Source organism: Anopheles coluzzii, chromosome X (genome assembly GCF_943734685.1).
Source record: "Anopheles coluzzii chromosome X, AcolN3, whole genome shotgun sequence".
Lineage (NCBI taxonomy): Eukaryota > Metazoa > Arthropoda > Insecta > Diptera > Culicidae > Anopheles > Anopheles coluzzii.
The window spans coordinates 14,717,984-14,738,141 of NC_064669.1; the positions used below are offsets into that span (position 1 = coordinate 14,717,984).

The 20,158-nt window shown below is 44.7% G+C and overlaps 2 protein-coding genes across 3 annotated transcripts; one reads left to right on the forward strand and one right to left on the reverse strand.

The window, feature by feature from the left end:
* The first annotated feature begins 261 nt into the window (after window positions 1-261).
* On the forward strand, window positions 262-9,959 carry LOC120952488 (glutamate receptor ionotropic, kainate 2-like). Of its 2 annotated transcripts, XM_040371858.2 has the most exons (7): window positions 262-1,929; window positions 2,132-3,117; window positions 3,191-3,435; window positions 8,059-8,248; window positions 8,321-8,405; window positions 8,487-9,194; window positions 9,255-9,959. In XM_040371858.2, the coding sequence occupies exons 1-7, from the start codon at window positions 1,821-1,823 to the stop codon at window positions 9,752-9,754; spliced, it is 2,823 nt and encodes a 940-aa protein (XP_040227792.1). In that variant the 5' UTR covers window positions 262-1,820; the 3' UTR covers window positions 9,755-9,959. The 2 variants fall into 2 exon arrangements, with proteins under 2 accessions (XP_040227792.1, XP_040227784.2); XM_040371850.2 differs by having other exon boundaries at window positions 8,059-8,405.
* Window positions 9,893-19,986, reverse strand: LOC120952681 (uncharacterized). The gene is made up of 4 exons (XM_040372141.2): window positions 19,868-19,986; window positions 15,368-15,558; window positions 14,362-14,585; window positions 9,893-10,499 (listed from the first exon to the last, which is right to left on the reverse strand). The coding sequence occupies exons 2-4, from the start codon at window positions 15,481-15,483 to the stop codon at window positions 10,186-10,188; spliced, it is 654 nt and encodes a 217-aa protein (XP_040228075.2). The 5' UTR covers window positions 15,484-15,558; window positions 19,868-19,986; the 3' UTR covers window positions 9,893-10,185.
* Between the last annotated feature and the right edge of the window lie 172 nt (window positions 19,987-20,158).

A 20,158-nucleotide genomic window follows, 5' to 3' on the forward strand; every position in this document is an offset into this window, starting at 1 on the left:
TACATTTATAAAAGTAGTTATAAAAATAAAATATTGTCAAATATTTTACATACGAAAGAATAAAAAATAAAAAAAAAACAAATAAAAGAAAAAAAAAACAAATAAAAAAATAAACACCAAAACTAAAGTAATTTATTTGATAATATTGCTAATACGTGACAGGAGGCAAAAATAACTCTTCCCACAATCGATCAAAAACGCTTATTCGATTGCAGGGTTGGCGGATCCTTTTTCATACTTGATTCCCATTTGGATTTTAAATTGTTTTCGAAATATGTTTAAATAAATAGCACCATTTGGCGATTTGGAATGATTCGATTGATCAATTTAAAAAAATATACATAAGCACCTCTAAAAAATACTTTGCACTCCCCTGTGTACCAAGCAGCTGTAGATTGTCATACTGCTTTGCTGGCATGGTTTAATTTTGCTTCAACAGTAAACCTTTAGCAAGCAGTACATCGTCAAGCCATTTGATATAGTGCAGTAGCGCTGCCCTCCTTTTGCCATTCTTCTACCATTCTCTTAACCTCCAAATCATAAAGCTGCCCTGCTCGGTCACCATCCCCCGGAAATTGCACCGGCCCTGCTGGCCTGGCTGCCCAGGGACACAATTTTCCTTGAGTAAATGAATTATCTGCACCTCAGAGCCACAGGAAATGACTCGTCCGCACACTCGCATACACGCATAAGCTGCAGTGTTTAAGCTAACACACTCAAAACTCGGTTAATGGACACACTGGAGAGCGTCATCCACTGCCCCGTATGCATTTGTGCCACGAGGAGAACGGGATGAACGGACAGCTGACGGAGCTGTGCAGCGCACGCTAGCAGGGATAGATCACCGAGCAAGAATAGACCACCGGGATTCCCAATCGGTAACGATGGCATCATGCGGTCAGTTGTCCTCAACGCACCTGTTAGTGAAAAGAAAGATAGGGCAATTGAAAACTGTTTCAAATAAGCATCCCGCATCCATAGCAAAATGCCACGACTACCTGAAGAAAATAATTATGAGCTTTTTATTTAAATAATAATTGCATTGCAACTCAGCATTGAGTAACCCTGTCCCGGATGAACATTTAACGACTATTTGCTTTTCTAACAAGCACGACCCGCACGACCAAAACGTTTAATAATATTCTCACGACATTTCCTCCCCCATCCCCGCCTCCTTTTCCATACCCACTCTCGTAGAATTTCCACCGCCTCAATTTCCCCCTTTTCGACTCGGTTAAAAATAGATACCCCACACCCATACAGAAAAAGACACGTGTGTGTTGCCTCGTGTCTGTCTGGTTTGGCATTTTTGTTTGCATTGGAAACAATCCGTGCGCCGGCTAACCACCCGCTCCAGCCGCCGGCCAGTTGCCAGCGCGCCCTGCGTCGAGCTATTTTTGACGTCCCGCTGCAGCAGCTGTCTCTTCCTCATCGTTGTTCATTGGCTTGGGCAATCGTGCAGCGTGCGGCCACACCAGTTGCACGATAAACGCCCGTCCCGACTGCCGACCGAATGATCTTGCACGAGCCGGCGTAGCGTGCTGTACCTTTGTGCTCGTGACCGCGTGCCAGACCGGTTGGGGTGTGTGTGTTTGTGATCTTTTGTTTGATCGTACAGCGTGTGCGTGTGTTCGGTTGGTATTTGGTCGCGCCAACTGTCATCGAACCTTCGTGCAGGCAATTTCCGTTTGAAGCGCCGAGCGAAAACGAGAAAAGGTCTTGAAGCAGAACCAGTGAGTGCAGAAAAGGATTCATCCGTTTTCCTTTTGTGTGTAGTTTGTGGCCAGAGTGTGGTGTGTGGGTGGGAGGACTATCGCTGCATGATGCAGGGCACGCGTCGTGGAGTGAGCGTCCACTATCTACCCGCGATACTGCTGCTAGTGCACGCCCTATGCGGATCTGTCGACGGCAAGCGTGAAATTCCCATCGGTGAGTGTGCCCTGTGTGTTTGTGTTAGTGTACTGCATCTCTACACGAATCTAAACGCGTCTACAATAAAATAAATACCTTCAAACAACATCCTCAATCAAGCCAAACAATTAATGTTCCAATGTCCCAATGTTCACTGGATGATGACACCTCCGTTTATTTTTTTAAATTTGTTCTCCGGTATATCCCCGCGCCCAACCAGGTGCCATCTTTCATCAGGTCCCGGATCACAGCTACGAGTCGGAGATCGCGTTCCGGTACGCAGTCGAGCGCGTCAACATGCACGAAAAGCACTTCGAGCTGGTGCCGATCGTGCGCTACGTGTCGCCCGAGGACAGCTTCCGGACGGAGCGCAAGGTGTGCGAGCTGGCGGCGGAGGGCGTCACGGCCGTCTTCGGCCCGTCCTCCCTGCTGACGGCCGGCATCGTCGGCTCGATCTGCAAAACGCTCGAGATCCCGCACATCATCACGCACTGGGATCCGGAGCCGCTCGGCGGCATCGAGGCGGAGCTGCGGGCGATGACGATCAACCTGTACCCGGAGGCGGACGTACTGTCCCGGGCGCTCGCCGACCTGATCGTCGACTACAGCTGGAAGAGCTTCACCATCATCTACGACTCGGACGAGGGGCTGATGCGGCTGAAGGACATACTGCAGATCCACGGGCCGGCCGATGCGCCGATCACGGTGCGGCAGATCGACGACGATCCCGACTACCGGCCGCTGCTGAAGGACATCCAGTCGTCGGGCGAGTCGCACATCATATTGGAGATACGGCCGGACCGCATACTCGAGCTGCTGCGCCAGGCGAAGGAGGTGAAGATGCTGGAGGAGTACCAGAGCTACATCATTACGTCGCTCGATGCGCACACGATCGACTTCGAGGAGCTGCGGTACTCGCGCTCCAACATTACCGCGCTCCGGCTGATGGACACGAAGAGCTTCGACATCAAGAATGCGGTGCACGACTGGGAGCAGGGCGAGGCGCGCATGAAGCGCCCGTTTCGCGTGTCACCCGAGCACGTGCACACCGAGTCGGCGCTGTACAACGATGCGGTGAAGATATACGCGACCGCGATACGGGAGCTGGACGCGACGGAGGAGATCACCCCGGCCAGGCTGTCCTGTGGCAGCAAAAACCTGCGCCAGTGGCCGTTCGGGCTGCGCATCGTCAACTACATGAAGGTGGTGGGTATAGGAAGCACATACACAATGGTTTGAATATCACGATAAACGTCTGACTGTGTACCTCTGTTAACAGAAAACCGAGCACGGCATTACTGGGCCCATCATCTTCGATGATTTTGGCCGGCGAGCCCACTTCCACCTGGACATCATCGAGCTGAGCAAGGACGAGGGCTTCAAGAAGATTGCGACCTGGGATCCGACCCACGGCGTCAACTACACCCGCAGCCAGGGCGAGGTGTACTCGCAGATCGTGGAATCGCTGCAGAACAAAACGTTCATCGTCGCGTCCCGCATCGGTGCGCCGTTTCTTATGTTCAAGTAAGTGATGTGCGTTGGTGTACGTGACGCTCTCCAAGGCATTGCCATCCTTCACCACCCAAGAAACATTTATTATGCTTGTTACACTTAAACCTGTCTAAAGAATGATTTATTATGAGTGTGCTAAGCTACATAGTTTAAGCATGTTGTTTGAAGATACTAAACAATCTTATTATAAAATTATAAAACATTAAATCGTTCCGAAGACGCTTTCAAGAATGCCTGTTAAAACTAAAAGTGGAGTTTTGATGTCTGGGTGAGTGGGGCTTTAATCAACCTGTAACCGTATTCTAACACGCGTTTTAGGACTCTTCATTTGAGACTAAAGCCCGGGTTAAACGTGAAATTTTGAGTTTGTCTGCTATATTTCATTAAACGTCAAACAACATTAACGTACACCAAAAGAAATGAATTTAATTACTCAACTATGTACACTATAAAACATGTTAAAATAATTAATTAAATGGGTTTTATGATGATTCTCTGCTTTGTTCGTGGTAAACGAATCATGGCCAGTGAGGAATCACTAGGAAATGCATTTAATTCATTACAGGGTTTTCCAAGCCAGTTTCGTAAACGCGGTAAACGTTGTTGTTTCAATCTTCACATCGACGAAGTTATAAAAAAGGTTGCGAATAAGTGTGGTGTAGACTTACGGATGAATGAATTGAGCCTAATTGGAAAAATATAACTTTATAAGACTTTAATTGTTCCACATTTTGACTTTTTTGTAACAATGTTATTCTTGGCTAATGAAACACTAATGAACTGGGCTAAGCGCATAATTCTTGGTTGTAATAGACGCTCTTCGTTATATGTGATGTTACATATATTGCAGTCTGTTGTCTGTTAAACAACGAATCATACAGTGGCCGGCAGAATAAAGTGGCCACTACTTACAATTTTACACTTTTTTCATTTTTTCCGTAAAAAATGAAGTTATTGTACTGCTTTATTTTTTGAAACATTGTTCGTGATATGCTTAAGAATGCGCAGTACCATAGCATGACAAAAATGAGAAGTTTGCTTAAAGAAAAAATATTTTTTCTAAAATTGATCAAAATCACTGTGCCAAAATAAAGTGCCCACTTTATTCATTCTACAGAAAATATTTTTCTGAACAAATATAACACCAAACTTATAATTTGTATGCGTTCCTCTCGCATTCTTTACATGTTCGATGATCTTTGCCATAATTTATTTTGTTTTTTATCTGCACATATTTGGCATTGGTTCTTCCTAAGAGTATTTCAGAGCTTTAACATATTTTGTTTTTCTTAATCACGTCATTTTCACTACATTTGCATTAAAATTTGCATACTAAATCTCGATTGAATTAAGATTAAGAATAACTGGGAGCCATTAAAAAAAATTTATTCGATTTGATTGATAAAAATAAAATAAAAAATTCTTCGTGTATAACTTGAGTCGCCTTCCTGTTGTAACATCAATTTATTTACTAACTCCGTATTTTTCACAGAAAACAGATAAATTCACACAGGATGCTTGTATAGGTATTTGCTTTCATTATGCCGTCGATTCAAACCATGCTCCCCACTTCTCGTATAGAAATCCCCTCCTTGGTCATCACATTGTACTCTTCATACATATTGGTTTGTTGGATCGCGTCTACTTATTTTTGAACATCTGTTCTAATTTGGACTCATCTGTCCAAATACCAGTTTTTCATCAATCTAACGATATATCTGCATGTTCTTGATCATATTGAAGCCAATTAAAGGCTTTGTTAGTCTTGCTGTAGCTCGGGCGAGGAACTTGAAGGACGCTACATCTAACGGGCAGTAAATTACGAAAATTGCAATGTGATAGCTAGGGGGTGTTTCTCTTTAGGAGTAGCAGGAAAACTGGTGTGAATCGAAAGTACAACTATGGCTGATACCTTTTTTAACATTCTTCATCACTATTTTGGGATATTTCTTTTAAAAAAATAGGGTTTGAAAACTAAAAACATGTTCCTACAGGCTAACATCTCAACACCCACAATCAATACAAAATTCATTTCTCAACTAGTATCGTATAAAACACCTTGCATGTCCTCCATGAAGTCTAAATCTTTGTTCCATCGAGAATTTGTGGCAGATTCTATGTGCGAAGGTGGATAAAACTGGTGTCACACACAAATAAATTTAAATTTAAAGTTCTTGATAACGCTTAAGAAGAACCAGATGCAAAAACTAGATGCAGAACTAGATAAACCTTTAAAAATTAGAAAAAAATACGCCAACGATCCTCGAACATGTAAAGAATGCGAGAGGAACGCGTATAAATTATAAGTTTGCTGTTATATTTGTTCAGAAAAATATTTTCTGTAGAATGAATAAAGCGGACACTTTATTTTGGCACAGTGATTTTGATCAATTTTAGAAAAAAATATTTTTTCTTTAAGCAAACTTCTCATTTTTGTCATGCTATGGTACTGCACATTCTTAAGCATATCACGAACAATGTTTCAAAAAATAAAGCAGTACAATAACTTCATTTTTCACGGAAAAAATGTAAAAAATGTAAAATTGTAAGTAGTGGCCACTTTATTCTGCCGGCCACTGTATACACAACGATGATATGTGTATATAAACTGCTGAATGACCTGTTGCCTGACTACCTAACCACAAGAATCCAAAGAGGGACCGATGTGCACTACCATAGGGCAAGATTTGCTGGGATGCCAAGGCTTCATGTGCAGGTCACATTAAGAATTGTTATACAGAGCCTACCACAACTATATAGACAGTTGTTTTTCGCGATTTGCGGAAAATCCATAAGAGATAGATAAAAACAGTGAATGTATGAGTTGTGCAGAATACTATTTCACATCTTCGTATATTTTTTCAAACTTTTTTAAACACATGTTTACACGACTTATGACGAAAAAAACAAATTTATGGTCGTACCATAACTATAAAGACACTTCGAAAAACAGGTTTTATGTGCTAACTAACGCATTTAACACTTTGACCGCCGGCCTGACGTCACAGTTTGCGAGTGAGCACGTAGCGCATGACAAGAGAGCGATGAGAGCGACAATTGTTCGTGCGACTATTATCACTCTTTTGTTTCATTTCGATAAGCGGCGTAGCACATGTCGTTCTCGTTCTCTCTTTCCTACCTCATTCGTTATCAAGAGAATTGGTGAGCGTCAGATACAGAGCTGAGCGGTGAACAAAGCCGTCGTGCGATTTCATATGACGCGGCGCTTAAAGTGTTAAAATCGTTCAAATATATAAATAGCATATTCTACAAAGGTTTTAAAGAAATACATTTTTGAACGATTTTTTAAAAGTGTTTTTATAACTTATTTTAAGGTTTTATAAGTTTTATAACAGTAATTATCAAAATATATTTTTTTCGATCATCAACAAATTTCACAAAAAAAAATTGTCGCCTGTAATGATTATTTTGAAAATGCAAACCAAGGTATGTAATTTTTTTTTTCAAAAATTATTTTGAAATTGCCATGAGAACCTTATCAATTTTGTGAACAACGGTTCAAAACTGATCCAATCAAATAAAAGCGACACAAAAAGCTCAACAACGATTTTTTAGCAGAATATAAGTATTTGCTGCTGTTACATACATAGTTGAGGAATGTAATTCTAGTCTTCTTTTCCTCCCACCACCCACTTCACCATCGATGTTCTCTTAGGCCGCTACAAAGGCGCCTGTAAATGTTTTGGAGGAAGTGCAGACGAACACGATATTCATTTGCAACGGGCCTAGAGTATTACTCTTTGCATATATTCTTACCGGCTTTTCAAATACTTATCTAATACATATAAATACCACATCACTAATTCAGCCAGTCCTTATTTAGGCTCATAAACTATCTAACGCATTCACGACTAAACTTTACAAGCAGACGGCTACCGGCTACATTCCTCAACTATGTATGTAACAACAACAAATATTTACATGACAAAAATATACGAAGATGTGAAATACTATTCTGCACAACTCATACATTCACTGTTTTTATCTATCTCTTATGGATTTTCCGCAAACCGCGAAAAACGACTGTCCATATACATTGTTGTGGTAGGCGCTATATATGATGACTTCTTTTGTAAACTGTGTAGCTATTTTGATCTCTAATTTTGTTTGTGTGTCTACTGTGTGTGATGTAGGTTAAAGACTATGCACATTATATGTTAGTGTTATCTGTGTCTGTAAAAAATCTCCGTTGATCAGAACCACGTTGGTGGTGATGATGATTTTCATTTTATTATTTTTAAGATAAAAATAATTAAATAAATAAAATAAAATGAAAGTAGACACTATTTTGAATGAATGAAATCAAAGTAGGGGTTTCCAAGTCACTTTAAAATGTGCACATAATTATTCACCGTCTCAAGATGTTTTTCAACAGCTGTCAAATGGTGCATTTGTTTCATAATAAAATTGCAAAACAAAGTGTTAATAGAGTTCTGTAGATGGTTCCTCTCAGTCTTAAGAGAGCATTATTAAAGTCTTACTAGGTCGTACAAGACATTCGACTGAGAAAGGAAGACCTAATGAATTAATCGTAACAACGTCGTTCAAACTATGAAACGATTTAAAATGCTGATTGGCCTCACATGTCTTGGTTTGCTTTTTGTTTTCAAACAGAGAGAAAAAGGATGGCGAATTCCTGGAGGGCAACAATCGGTTCGAGGGCTACTCGCTCGAGCTGATCGATGGGATTTCGAAAATCCTCGGCTTCCAGTACCGGATGGAGCTGGTGCCGGACGGGAAGTACGGGTCGTACAATAAGGTGACGAAAAAGTGGGACGGACTCGTCAAGTATCTGCTGGACCGTGTAAGTGCGCAAACAGTGGATTCCTCAGTCGAAAAAGTTGGCAATCCAACTCAACTACACTCGTTTTTGCAGAAAGCGGACCTGGCCGTTTGCGACCTCACGATTACGTACGAGCGAAGGACGGCCGTCGACTTTACGATGCCCTTTATGACACTAGGTTGAGGCTGGCTTTAGTTCTGCTAAATATCATACTGCAGAAGAATCTCATCTGCAATTCTCTTTCGCGTATCTTTCGCAGGCATCAGTATCCTCTACGCCAAACCGGTCCAGCAGCCGAAGGATCTGTTCTCGTTCCTGTCGCCCCTTTCGCTCGACGTCTGGATCTATATGGCGACCGCGTACCTGGGCGTCTCGGTGCTGCTCTTCGTGCTGTCGCGCATGGCACCGGCCGACTGGGAAAATCCGCACCCGTGCAAGCAGGACAACGACGAGGTGGAAAACATCTGGGACATGTGCAACGCGCTCTGGCTGACGATGGGCTCGATCATGGGGCAGGGCTGCGACATCCTGCCGAAGGCGATCTCGACCCGGCTGGTGGCGGGCATGTGGTGGTTCTTCGCCCTCATCATGCTGTCCTCGTACACGGCCAATCTGGCCGCCTTCCTGACGATGGAGCGGATGGATGCGACGATCGAGTCGGCCGAGGATCTGGCCAAGCAGAGCAAGATCAAGTACGGCGTGGTGATGGGCGGCAGCACGATGGCGTTCTTCCAGACGTCCAACTTCTCCACGTACCAGCGCATGTGGGCCTCGATGGAGTCGGCCCGCCCGTCCGTCTTTACCAAGAGCAACGACGAGGGCCGGGACCGCGTCATCAAGGGCAAGCGCATGTACGCCTTTCTGATGGAGTCGACCTCGCTCGAGTACATTACCGAGCGGTACTGCGATCTGACGCAGATCGGCGGCCTGCTCGACTCGAAGGGGTACGGGATCGCGATGCCAGTCAGTAAGTAGTACGTTCGTTTAGAAACAATCAGCCACTTACAATTCGTTCGCTTCTTTGCAGACTCACCGTACCGCACTGCGATCAGCGGAGCGGTACTGAAGATGCAGGAGGAAGGCAAGCTGTACCAGCTGAAGACGCGCTGGTGGAAGGAGATGCGCGGCGGCGGCCAGTGCACCGAGGTGCCCAACTCCTCGCAGGAGAACGAGCTTGGCATCGGCAACGTGGGCGGTGTGTTTGTCGTCCTGGCGCTCGGCTGCTTCTGCGCGTTCCTCATCGGCATACTCGAGTTCCTGTGGAACGTGCGCAAGGTCGCGGTCGAGGAGAAGGTGACGCCGTGGGATGCGCTCAAGGCCGAGCTGAAGTTTGCGCTCAACATCGCCGTCACGTCGAAGCCGGTGCACAACACGCTGAGTGAATCGACGGCCAGCGGCAAGAGCTCGCTGCGCTCCAAGTCGGAATCGCGCCGCGGCTCGGAGCTGGCCGGACGGGGCAACAGTGTGCGGACGGCCGCCAGCCTGACCAATCTCGACAAGAGCGGGTTCGCGTTCGACAAGCACTGAATCGCCTGCGTTGGGGCGGGCAAACAGGCGGAAAGCAATTGTTGTACCACCGTAGCAAGCACGCACAGCTAAAATTACTCCAAAAAAGACAATACTATTCTCCAATCCATCGCTTCAAAATTCCACCATTGGTATTACTACTGTTAGCGAAATGCATGGAACATTTATTCGAGTAAATAAAAAAACAAGCAGTACAAGCAAGGTACGCGTACCGAGGTGTCATTGCTTCTCTAAATTGCTCCGGTGTAGCGAGTCTCCGTGCCCTTTCGACAGCCCGGGATAGTCTCGAACTTTAAACTAATCGTCGCATTGCTAACACACGTGCACAGCAGTCGCCTGACCGTATGCAATTGGCGCTACAAACGATGCCTAATGCAGCCTAGCCGAGAGCATGTCCCTGAACTGGACTGGACACGGGGCTACACGCGGCTTTACTGGTTGAGGTACTTCTCCAGCTCGTTGCGCATCTCGAGCGGGCTGGTGGTCGGTCCGTAGCGTCCCACCGGCTGCCCGTTCCGGTCGACCAGGAACTTGGTGAAGTTCCACTTGATCGCATCGACCAGCGTGCCGCCCTGGCGCTGCTTCAGATACTGCCACAGCGGGTGCGCATCGTCCCCGTTCACGTCCACCTTCGCAAACAGGTCGTACTTGGCGCCGCGGCCGACAGCGAACTGCTTGATCTCGGCGTTCGTACCCGGCTCCTGACCGCCGAACTGGTTGCACGGGAACGCCAAAATGCGCAATCCTGTCACGGGAAAAAGAGAGAGAGAGAGAGATAGTAAGTGAGAAAGTAATGAGAATGGCTGGAGGAAAAGAGTGAAAACTTTCGCCGTCGTAGCTGCTACAAGCGACGGGATAATTAACGCCAGAGTGAACGGGTTTCGTGAAAAGCGGAAAGTTAAATAATAGCGCACAAGTTTGGATTCAAAGTTACCGCAATCCGCCATCCCAGTAGAGCTCCGCGACCGTACGCTTTGTGTAGGCGGGCAAGTGTGACTTTGTGAGAAGTTTGCGCTTTCGCAGGCGGTAAGACGATTTGATTAACGAGCTAGCTGAGCTACCCTTTTTGCATGCTGTAGTAACTGGCAGCGAGTAGGGCAAATAGTGAGTTGTTTTATCGAATCGAAATCCGAAATCGACTCCTTTCCAACAGAGTGGGTGCATTAAATTGATGAGATGAGTTAGGGTAAGTGAGTGAGTTGAATACAATAATTCTAACAAAAAATTGAATCCCAGAAAGATATGAGTCAACCCGGTGAGTTGCATCCCAAAAGAGTGCAACGGAAAAGTTCTCAAAACACAAAAAGAAATCTTGGATGGTTCCTTTTTGTAAAAAGGATAACAGAACGGCTGCCATCAACTACAGAGACATTACTTCTGTATGTGCCATTGCCAAGGTTTTGCTGTATAAACCTCTGCTATATGCATACCGCAGCTACCTAAGCCCGTATCAACATGAATTCGTGTCAAAAAAAAGTCGGCTACCACAAATCTGGTTGAATTTGTGAGCTATTCTACTAGTAAAATTGATGCCGTAGCACAAGTCGATGGAAATTATACAGAGCTGAAAGCAGCATTTGACTCCTAGTGAGCAGTAGTATTTGACTCTCTACCTCACGCAATTCTTCTCGCTAAACTAGATAAGCTGGGACTTCCCCGCTCGCTCCTGCAGTGGCTTAAGTTTTACCTAATGAATCGCTCATATGTTGTCATAATTGATAAGCACATATATAAACAGACATACAGAAATAGTCAGCAGCTCGGTTGCGCCACAAGGAAGCAATATTGGCCCGCTTCTCTTCATCTTATTCGTCAACAGATGTCAACCTCGCTTTACCTCCCGACAGTGTCAGCCTATTTGCTAACGACGCAAAAAATGTTCGCGCCTATACGCAACACAGATGAATGCATGTTCTTGCAAGATTTCCTCAATAGTGTTCTGCTCCTGATGCAAGCGCAACGGCCTAACTATCTGCATCGAGAAATGCTTCTGTGTGTCCTTTTGTCGATGCCATTCAATTACTATCAATTACTGTCAATTACTGCTACCCACTTCACAGACGGCACCGCGGTTAATCGACAAAATTATGCCAAAGACTTGAACGTTTTTCTAGACTCAAGTTTGAGCTTTAAACAACATATGACATATGACGTTGTAGCCAAGCAAAACCAACTGCTTGGCGTGGTTATCGGGACAACGAATAAATTTGAAGGGTGTCTACAATAGTATCGTTCGTTCGGTCTTGAAATATTCGTGTGTAGTCTGGAGCCCCGCTACTGCTTCTTCTATTGCTCGTCTTGAGGTGATTCAACGAAAGCTCACGCGATATGCCCTACGCCTATTTCCCTCGGCTCTAGCGAGTCATTTCCTTTGCTGCATCACATCGATATTTACGCAGCATACCGATCACTTGAAAGGCTTGATTTTGCTATGTATTTTTTTATATTGTTACTCATCTTAATCTGGTCATATGGTCCGTTTATTATTAACTAATAAATAATAATAATAGGAAAAATAATAATAATAATACTTATAAAAGTAATAATAATAATAATAAGTATGATAATAACAATAAAAATAGTAATAAAAAATTATTATTATTATTATTATTATTATTATTATTATTATTATTATTATTATTATTATTATTATTATTATTATTATTATTATTATTATTATTATTATTATTATTATTATTATTATTATTATTATTATTATTATTATTATTATTATTATTATTATTATTATTATTATTATTATTATTATTATTATTATTATTATTAATAATGATAATAATAAAATGAGAATAAAAATAGTAATAATAAAAATAATAATCATAATACTAATAAAAATAATCATAATAATAATAAATCAGTGGATACTACTGTAGTGTAACTCACTGAACAGAGTGAGTATTCTCATATCTCAAGTAACAAACCTGTACGTGGTATATATAGGTAGCACTCAAGTTACAGCTCAAGTTATCAGTTGAAATAACCCAAAAGATTCACACAATGATTCACTCCAGAAAATTTTGGCAATGCTTTTGAAAAGCTTTCGCGTAAGAAAAAAAGCCCGATTCGATTCGAAAAGCGTCCTGGGGGCAATATGTTTTACAGGCAAGGCATTCCTGATTGATTCCGATTTTAAAAATAAGTGAATATGATTGGATATTTTAAGCGATAGTTAATGTAGCCAAACAGACATCAATTCTGAGACTCATCGTTTGAAAAGAGCATCAAAAACCCGGAGCCATCTATTCAATATATTGCACAGAAATAAAACCCGAACTCAATATGCTGCAAACGACAGAACAACAAAGAAAACACACACACATACACTCATACATACAAATTAGTGCACTCACAATTTTCCACCCCATCGCTCGCACAATACAGCGAGAGGGCGCTAACACGTCGTCACCATCGACCAGCTGGCTGATGATTTGCGTTCGCGTTCACCGCCCGGCTTGACCACGGTGCCAACCATCACAGCTTTGCTAAATCGTGCGAAATCGTCGTCTACTCGTCCACTCCTCACCGATTGGGCAAGCGCGAGAAGAACAAAAACCAAGTCAGACTACGTCCAACGCCAATACCAGCAATAAATAAACGACAGCCCAGCATGATCCGCTACGCGTGCTGCGGATGCACTTGCGGACGGCGCTACAAAGTGCTGGATTGCCGAATCTCCGTTCCGTTTGGAATGTTATTTTAAAGTACCACGAGAGAGATAGAAAGGGACAAAAACCCAAAACCAGACCGTGTGACGCTTTCCTTTTCCTCCCGGTTTACGTCATTCGATGGTAAAGGTTGGCGAAGGTTTTATGTCCCTGTCTGACGTTTGAATTCTTGCACACATCAAAAGACGTGTTGTAAATTCGAAATTCAAAATTAAACTACCGACCTGTCCCGTATAGGTGCTGGTTGTAGTATCAGTTTTTCCCTACTTTTGCGAACGTTATTCAAGCCCCCAACCAGCTCACCCCACCCTAGCATTGCAACACAGAAACCTCCGGACACGTGCTCCGGGTTTCAGATTTATTACCCCGGGGGCGGTACCCAAGCAACACTGGCAAAACTTTCTGCCCATCTCCAAGCCCGCAAGAATGCAAACAAACTTCCTTTTGGGTGTAATTTTCTTCCCTTTCCGCATCTGCACCTTCCTTGCCCATCCAGTTGGGCCAGCAATTTTGGCGCTCGGATGTACATGTAGTGCCAAACTAGCAGCCCAGGCAGCCACAAACACCACAAGATGAAAGTATCCCAACTGCTCGCCTGATGCATTTCGTTGTACCAATCTGTACGTTTGCCCTTGGGAATGTTTCTTCCAGCCGCTTACTTTCACTATTCTCTCTTCACCACACACTCACACACACACACTACGTGTGATATTCTCGTGCCGGATGTGGTGCACAAGCCACACACCACACTGAGAATGGGGAATGAAAAATGGCCCGATTTTCCGGACGGTTGATTGTAACGCCCGCTGCACGAAGTGCAAGGGTCCATGGCCGTGCTTTGGCCATGATTCAGCGCGTTTCGGTTGCTTAAGAAGCTGTAAAGTTGCGGCAATTGCATACATTTAGGCGCATCCGTCCTCTTACCCTTCGCCTCGTACTCCTTGTACAGCTGGTTGAACTCCTTGTAGTGCCCGTCGGTGTAGCCACAGTTGGACGCCACGTTCACGATGATCAGCACCTTGCCGCGGTACTGGCCGAGCTGCACCGGCTTCCCGTCGATGTCGTTCGCGGTAAAGTCGTACACGGAGGAGGCCACCTTCCCGTCGGCACCGGCAACCGGTGGCTGCGCCGCTGAGCAGGCAGCAACACTGGACGATGCGGCCGCATGAAAACAAAGCAGCAGCGAACAAAGAAAAAAACAAAATTGTCTGATTAGGTGGTTTGAAAACAAATAGGGTAACACACAAAAAATCCTGCCCCGCTGAACCCTGTGCGCTGTGTAAAACAAAAAAAAACCAAAGTCGTTAATTAATTTCCCTTTCCTCTCGTGGGCCAAATCATGGTAGAAAGTTTTCCGAATCTCTGAAACGATGCGCGAGACGGGGCACAGATTGGCCTAGAAAACTTTGCACCTTGCCAGAATCAATCTTTAGATGTCGAGTTTTGTCTTACTTTTTTTGAGTTTGGTACCTGCAATTGTTCTTCGAAAGGGACTTTTGGATTGAGTTTTTTTTTTGCTTTCATTTTCCGACAACTTGGCCCAAAGTTCCACATTACAGAGTGTTGTTGAGTTGTGCTTTCATTTAACTAAAGCACACAGCGCACGTAAGCTGCGTGAAGTTAGACAAGATTTAGCTTATTAGTGCGCAAGTAGCTGTGGCTGGAAAGGAACACAGTGCAAAAGGGGGAAGGACGTAAAACTTTTCCGCACCCACTTGCAAGACCTTGAACACATCGCCTGCAGCGATGCTATTGATTGATGCGTCGATCTGGAAAATTTGAGCCACGCAGAGCTCAGCTGATACTCTTTTGTTTTCCTTCTAGTTTGTCGGTTTGATTACAGCCCCTTTTTTGATGGATCATTGTAACCTACAAGTTTGCCCCGAGCAACGACCGCAACCTCTCTCTCGCCGCAAAGCGCACGACTTACCCGGCCGGTGAGGAGAGCAAGTTGATGGCAACCATTGCCGTGCCGAGCAGCCCGACGGTAGCACCGACGGCAGCACCGCGCGGTCCAGTTAGCAGACGGCGTCCCAACAGAAACATGCTTTAGCCGCTTTTCGTACAAGCGAATCCAATTAGAGGGTAATGTGGGTCTCTTCTCGTTTGCTAGTTTTTAGTCTAAGAGAAGAAAGGAGAAAAAGAAAGAATTAGATCAAACTATTGGTTGAAAACGGGAAAAATGTCAAATGTTTAGGAAAATTTCGCCTTAAAGTATGCAATGAACATAACACCGAACACTAAGAAGCAATCGAATGAAAATAATTTGCCGAAACAGCGCCTAAAAGTATCCTCCGCGGGTAGCACGTCAAACAATTAAATAAATAGTACTGATCCACATGTTGCATACATTTCAGGAGTAAATAACAATCAGACGCTGTTGAAAAACGACCCACCCTAGCAACCCCCTCCCCCCTGCCCCCTTTGGCCACCCACGGTACAAAAAAAGACACCGATTCCTCGAACGGTGGTTAAAAATGGTTCCGATAATGGTGTTTTTTCCCCGGACCGGATGGAAGGAATCAAAGCGCTCCAGCGAGTGCTTATTTTTGGCCTCCCTTTCAATGCTACCCCCGCACATGCCCTTTCGATCTGCTAATCTGTACCCACCGCTGGCACAGGGAGGGCGGTGCGCCAAAAAAGGGAATTAAATTAAATTCTATGAAATTCAATTCTCTCGACACCGCGTCAGACGCGAAAACGTCAGCCGCCCACCGTGACACCCTGTGGGCGAAATGGAATCGAAAATCGTACCGACAACAATGGAAAGCAACGGGAAAAGGGGATTTTGAACAAAACAGAATGTCCAACAACAGTTAAAATACTTTTTTTTACATTTGCATAGCATGCTTGCTTGAATGTGTTTCCATTTAACGTAACCATTTGCAGTTTGAAAACCGGTGCACAAAAGGTACCAAAACAAGGGAAGTTTTTGAAAATAAATTTTCAAGAACCAGCTAGTTCAAATATTTTCCTCCCCGCACAGGCAAGTAAGGTATAAAGTGAACGAAGCTACCGGAAATGAGAACATTTCAACGGGGCAGAGAAAGCAAAGAAGCCAAACCCCGAGCGTAACAATCTAACGCATCACACCAGCAGCTCGGAACTGGCACCATTGCTCCTCGGCTAGCTCTGTGTGCAGAACTTTCGCAACGGCAAAGGAATGTGTAATGCTCTAGCGTGTGCACCTTTCTTTTCTTGTGCTTTTTTTTTTTTTTGGTTTTGTTTCTGTGCTCAACTATTTGCAAGAAAAGCGGGTCGAATTTTTGCTCCAGTTTTTTCGCTCCCTTGCACACAAACACACTGCGATGCGATGCAAGCGATGCGATTCAGCGGCCTCAGCAGTGCCCGGGTACAGAGGTTTATTGATCGTTAAACTTTTCTCCGTCCTTGAAACCCAACGCCCGCAAGGGGTGTGAAGCTGGAACGGAGGACGAAAGAGAAACGAGCGACAGAAAGGGGGGGATGAGGGGAGGGGGGTTCCGTAAAGTATCCCGCAAAGGAACGTTACTGCGATTCGGGTTCTATGGAATCGACCGTGGCGAGGGTGTGCAATTTGCTGCAGCGGATTGCGGCAGGCAGGCGAAGGTTTTGGTGGAAAATGCAGCAGCTGCCGTGCTGCCGCTCCCGGCAAGTTTGGTGCCGGTCGCTCGCGCTCGTGTGTGTTCTCCAGGGAGCAATCGTGCAAATGGTGCTCCAAGCCGAACAACAAACACACCGTGATGTGAAGGAACAAATGTTCCAACCCGGCCGATCTCAGCCGGGTTGATGATTCTAACCCCTGGGGAGGGGCTAAAAAAAAAACAAAAACGGAAAGACATGTACAAGGGTGAAGCGCCAACAAGGGGTCTAAAAGCGTGTGGGAAGGGGGGGGGGGATTAATCGCTGGAACGCATTCACCATAAAATGAAAATCATTGGAAGGATCATAGCTTGGCTGGCAAGAGTGATTTGAAATCGTTGCACAAAAATGCTCTTCAAAATGAAACAAAAAGGTGATGTTTTGTAGTAACGCTTCATAACGCTTTGGAAAGGCTTAGATGTGAAGCAAATGAGTAAATCCGAATGGGAGCAAACCGCACCAAGCTAAGCAATCTAACCATCTAACCACCGCACCAAGCTAAGCTAACCATCATATTGCATTCCTTCAGGCGCTTATCGAATGATGCAATTCCAAGTAGTTGAGATCGCCTAAAAGTAGGCAATGCGACTACTGAGCAAATAAAGTGCCATCATACAGAGGGCGCCATCATGGACAGGACGAGAATGCTCAAGGGCTCGTATCGGTTGAGCCTTTTTAATAGATTCACATTCCATATCCTTACCTCGTCTGCACGCTCGCTCTATTCGTAATCGGCCGATAACATCCGTAGAGCGTCACTTTAGCCCTGCCCAGGGATGGAAAAGCTACGGTTGGAACGATAATACGAATTGACAATCGGATAATCGATGAAGGACATAATTGATTTCCAGAAAATTGCACCATTGGCACAATAATTTAATCATTTTCCAGACTCATTTAACGCATTGCATACTTGAAGGCGACAAATATCCATCAATTATCGAATGGAAGATGGGATTTTACAGTTACGACGGATGGGTTACGATTTAAGCAGTTTCAGTTGTTGCTTTACTTTTGAGCAGTTTGTTTTTTTTTTTTTTGTGTTTTCATTGTGTCCTTGGTACATGATTTTTGTTACATGGGCAAATGATGTGCTGCTTCTTGAAAAGAAATCTGCTTTCTAAACTGTAATTTCTTTTATAAAAAAAAATTAAAAAAAAAAACATATTTTGTTCCCCTTAGGTCTCAAACATTCAAAAAGCTCCCTTTCAGAGGGCAATACAACAAAACCAGTTGCAAGACCTCTGCAGCAGACAAAAGATGGGGCAACAAGGCCGGGCAAACAAACAAAAATATAAAAAAAAACCAGGGCACCCGTTCCCGCGTCGTAGAGCAAATGACGCTAAAATATACTTCCAGCTTGTTGCCGTATTTCGTCGAAAACGTGCCTCAAAATTGCACCGCTTACCGGAGTGGAGGGCGAGAGTAATTGTGAGAAGGAAGAAACCAAAAAAAACAACCACTCACACACAGCCACCACGAAGCGAAAGCGAACCCTCGAACCTGCCTGCCTGCCTGCCGCCGCCGAAATCTATGCGAAGCTCGGCACGCACGAACGCACTCACAAAGGGCACTGAACGGGCACTACCGCCGGAGCCCTTCAATCAAGCTCGCTCCGTTTTCCCTTCAATATGGCGCGCAAGCACAAAACAAATGCACGTGTGTGTGTGTGTGTGTGTGTGAGCATGTGTACGGTGCAAAGGTATGCCAGCCCCGGCTGGATCGGTTTTGTGGAGAGTTTTGCAGCCTCCAGCAAGGTTTGGTGTCCTTCGTGTGCCTAACTTTACACACACACACACACACACACACACACACACACAGCGAAATGGACAAGTCAATGGCAGCAACATCTTTCCAAGAGCGGTTAGAGGAGCAGGAAAGAGAACGCGAGCAGCTAAATCCGTTTGTGGAGAGATTGGAAGGCCTTCACTCTCCACAGGGCGCACGCAAACGCGATACCAGCGGAAAAAGCATTCTCGAGCCCGTCCCGGCACTGTTCTGCTGCCATTACTTTGTGTGCATTATATGTATTGTGCGAGCGTGTGTGTGTGTGTGTGTGTGTATGTGTGTGGAGAGATTTGCTTCTCTGCATGACAGTGTAAATCACACCCTTGACATTCTCTTTCTCTATATCTCTCTCTCTCTCTCAATCGCCATTTCGTTCACAACACGTAGATTGCAGTAAGAGATTCACACTTTCACTTTTTTAGCACGCGCTTTATGTATCTATATTTGTGGCTAAATGTGTGCAAGAGTGTATGTGTGTGTCTTTTGCTGATGCGCCAAACGGAGCTGGTCGGCTAGAGCATATCTAAACAAGAATACTAAACAAAAAACAACTGCGAGCTGGCGCGTGTTAAAGCCAGTGCGCGTGAAAAACTAATCACCGATCACAATGCGGAAAAGGCAAGGGAAATGGGGACCCAAGACCAAATGCAGTAATGTCCGTGATGTACAAACATTAACAAACAATAGAACAGCATGCTGTTTGTGGTAGCGTAAACCACTGTTACTCTTTTACAATTTTTCAATAATTGTTTCAGATTATTGCTGCACCAAGGAATACTCGGTTGGACTTTCCCAAATGCCTCCACCAAGCAGTGCGATCGTGGTGCCTGGGTTTTAAAATTAACATTGTAGTACATTACATTACCGCCGACCAGCTGAGCAACAAGGACGAGCCGTGCACGTCCTCCCCCCTAATACGCAGCCTATTCTCACACCCAGTCCCCGCTGGCAACTCCATCCTCTCGCACGTCGCAGCATCGAGCAAGGAGAAAAAAATGGGAAAACAAAGGGAAAGCCTTACCGAAACTACCTCAGCGAAACGCAGTCGATAGCGCACGGAATGAAATAGAAAACTGGCCGAACAGCGTGCTGCGTTCATGCGTACGACCTCGGTTTCGATTTCTTTTCCACACTCCCGACACCCTCTCGCACACCATCACCATCAATACACTTACTTTGTATGCGAACCCGTGACGATGGTGGGTCGCGCAATACAGAAAAGGGGAGAGAGAGAGAGCGAAGGAGAGCAAACGAATGGTTCTCAATTTGTTTCGCACGATGTGTTGCAGCCACTCTTGTCCATCTTTCTTCG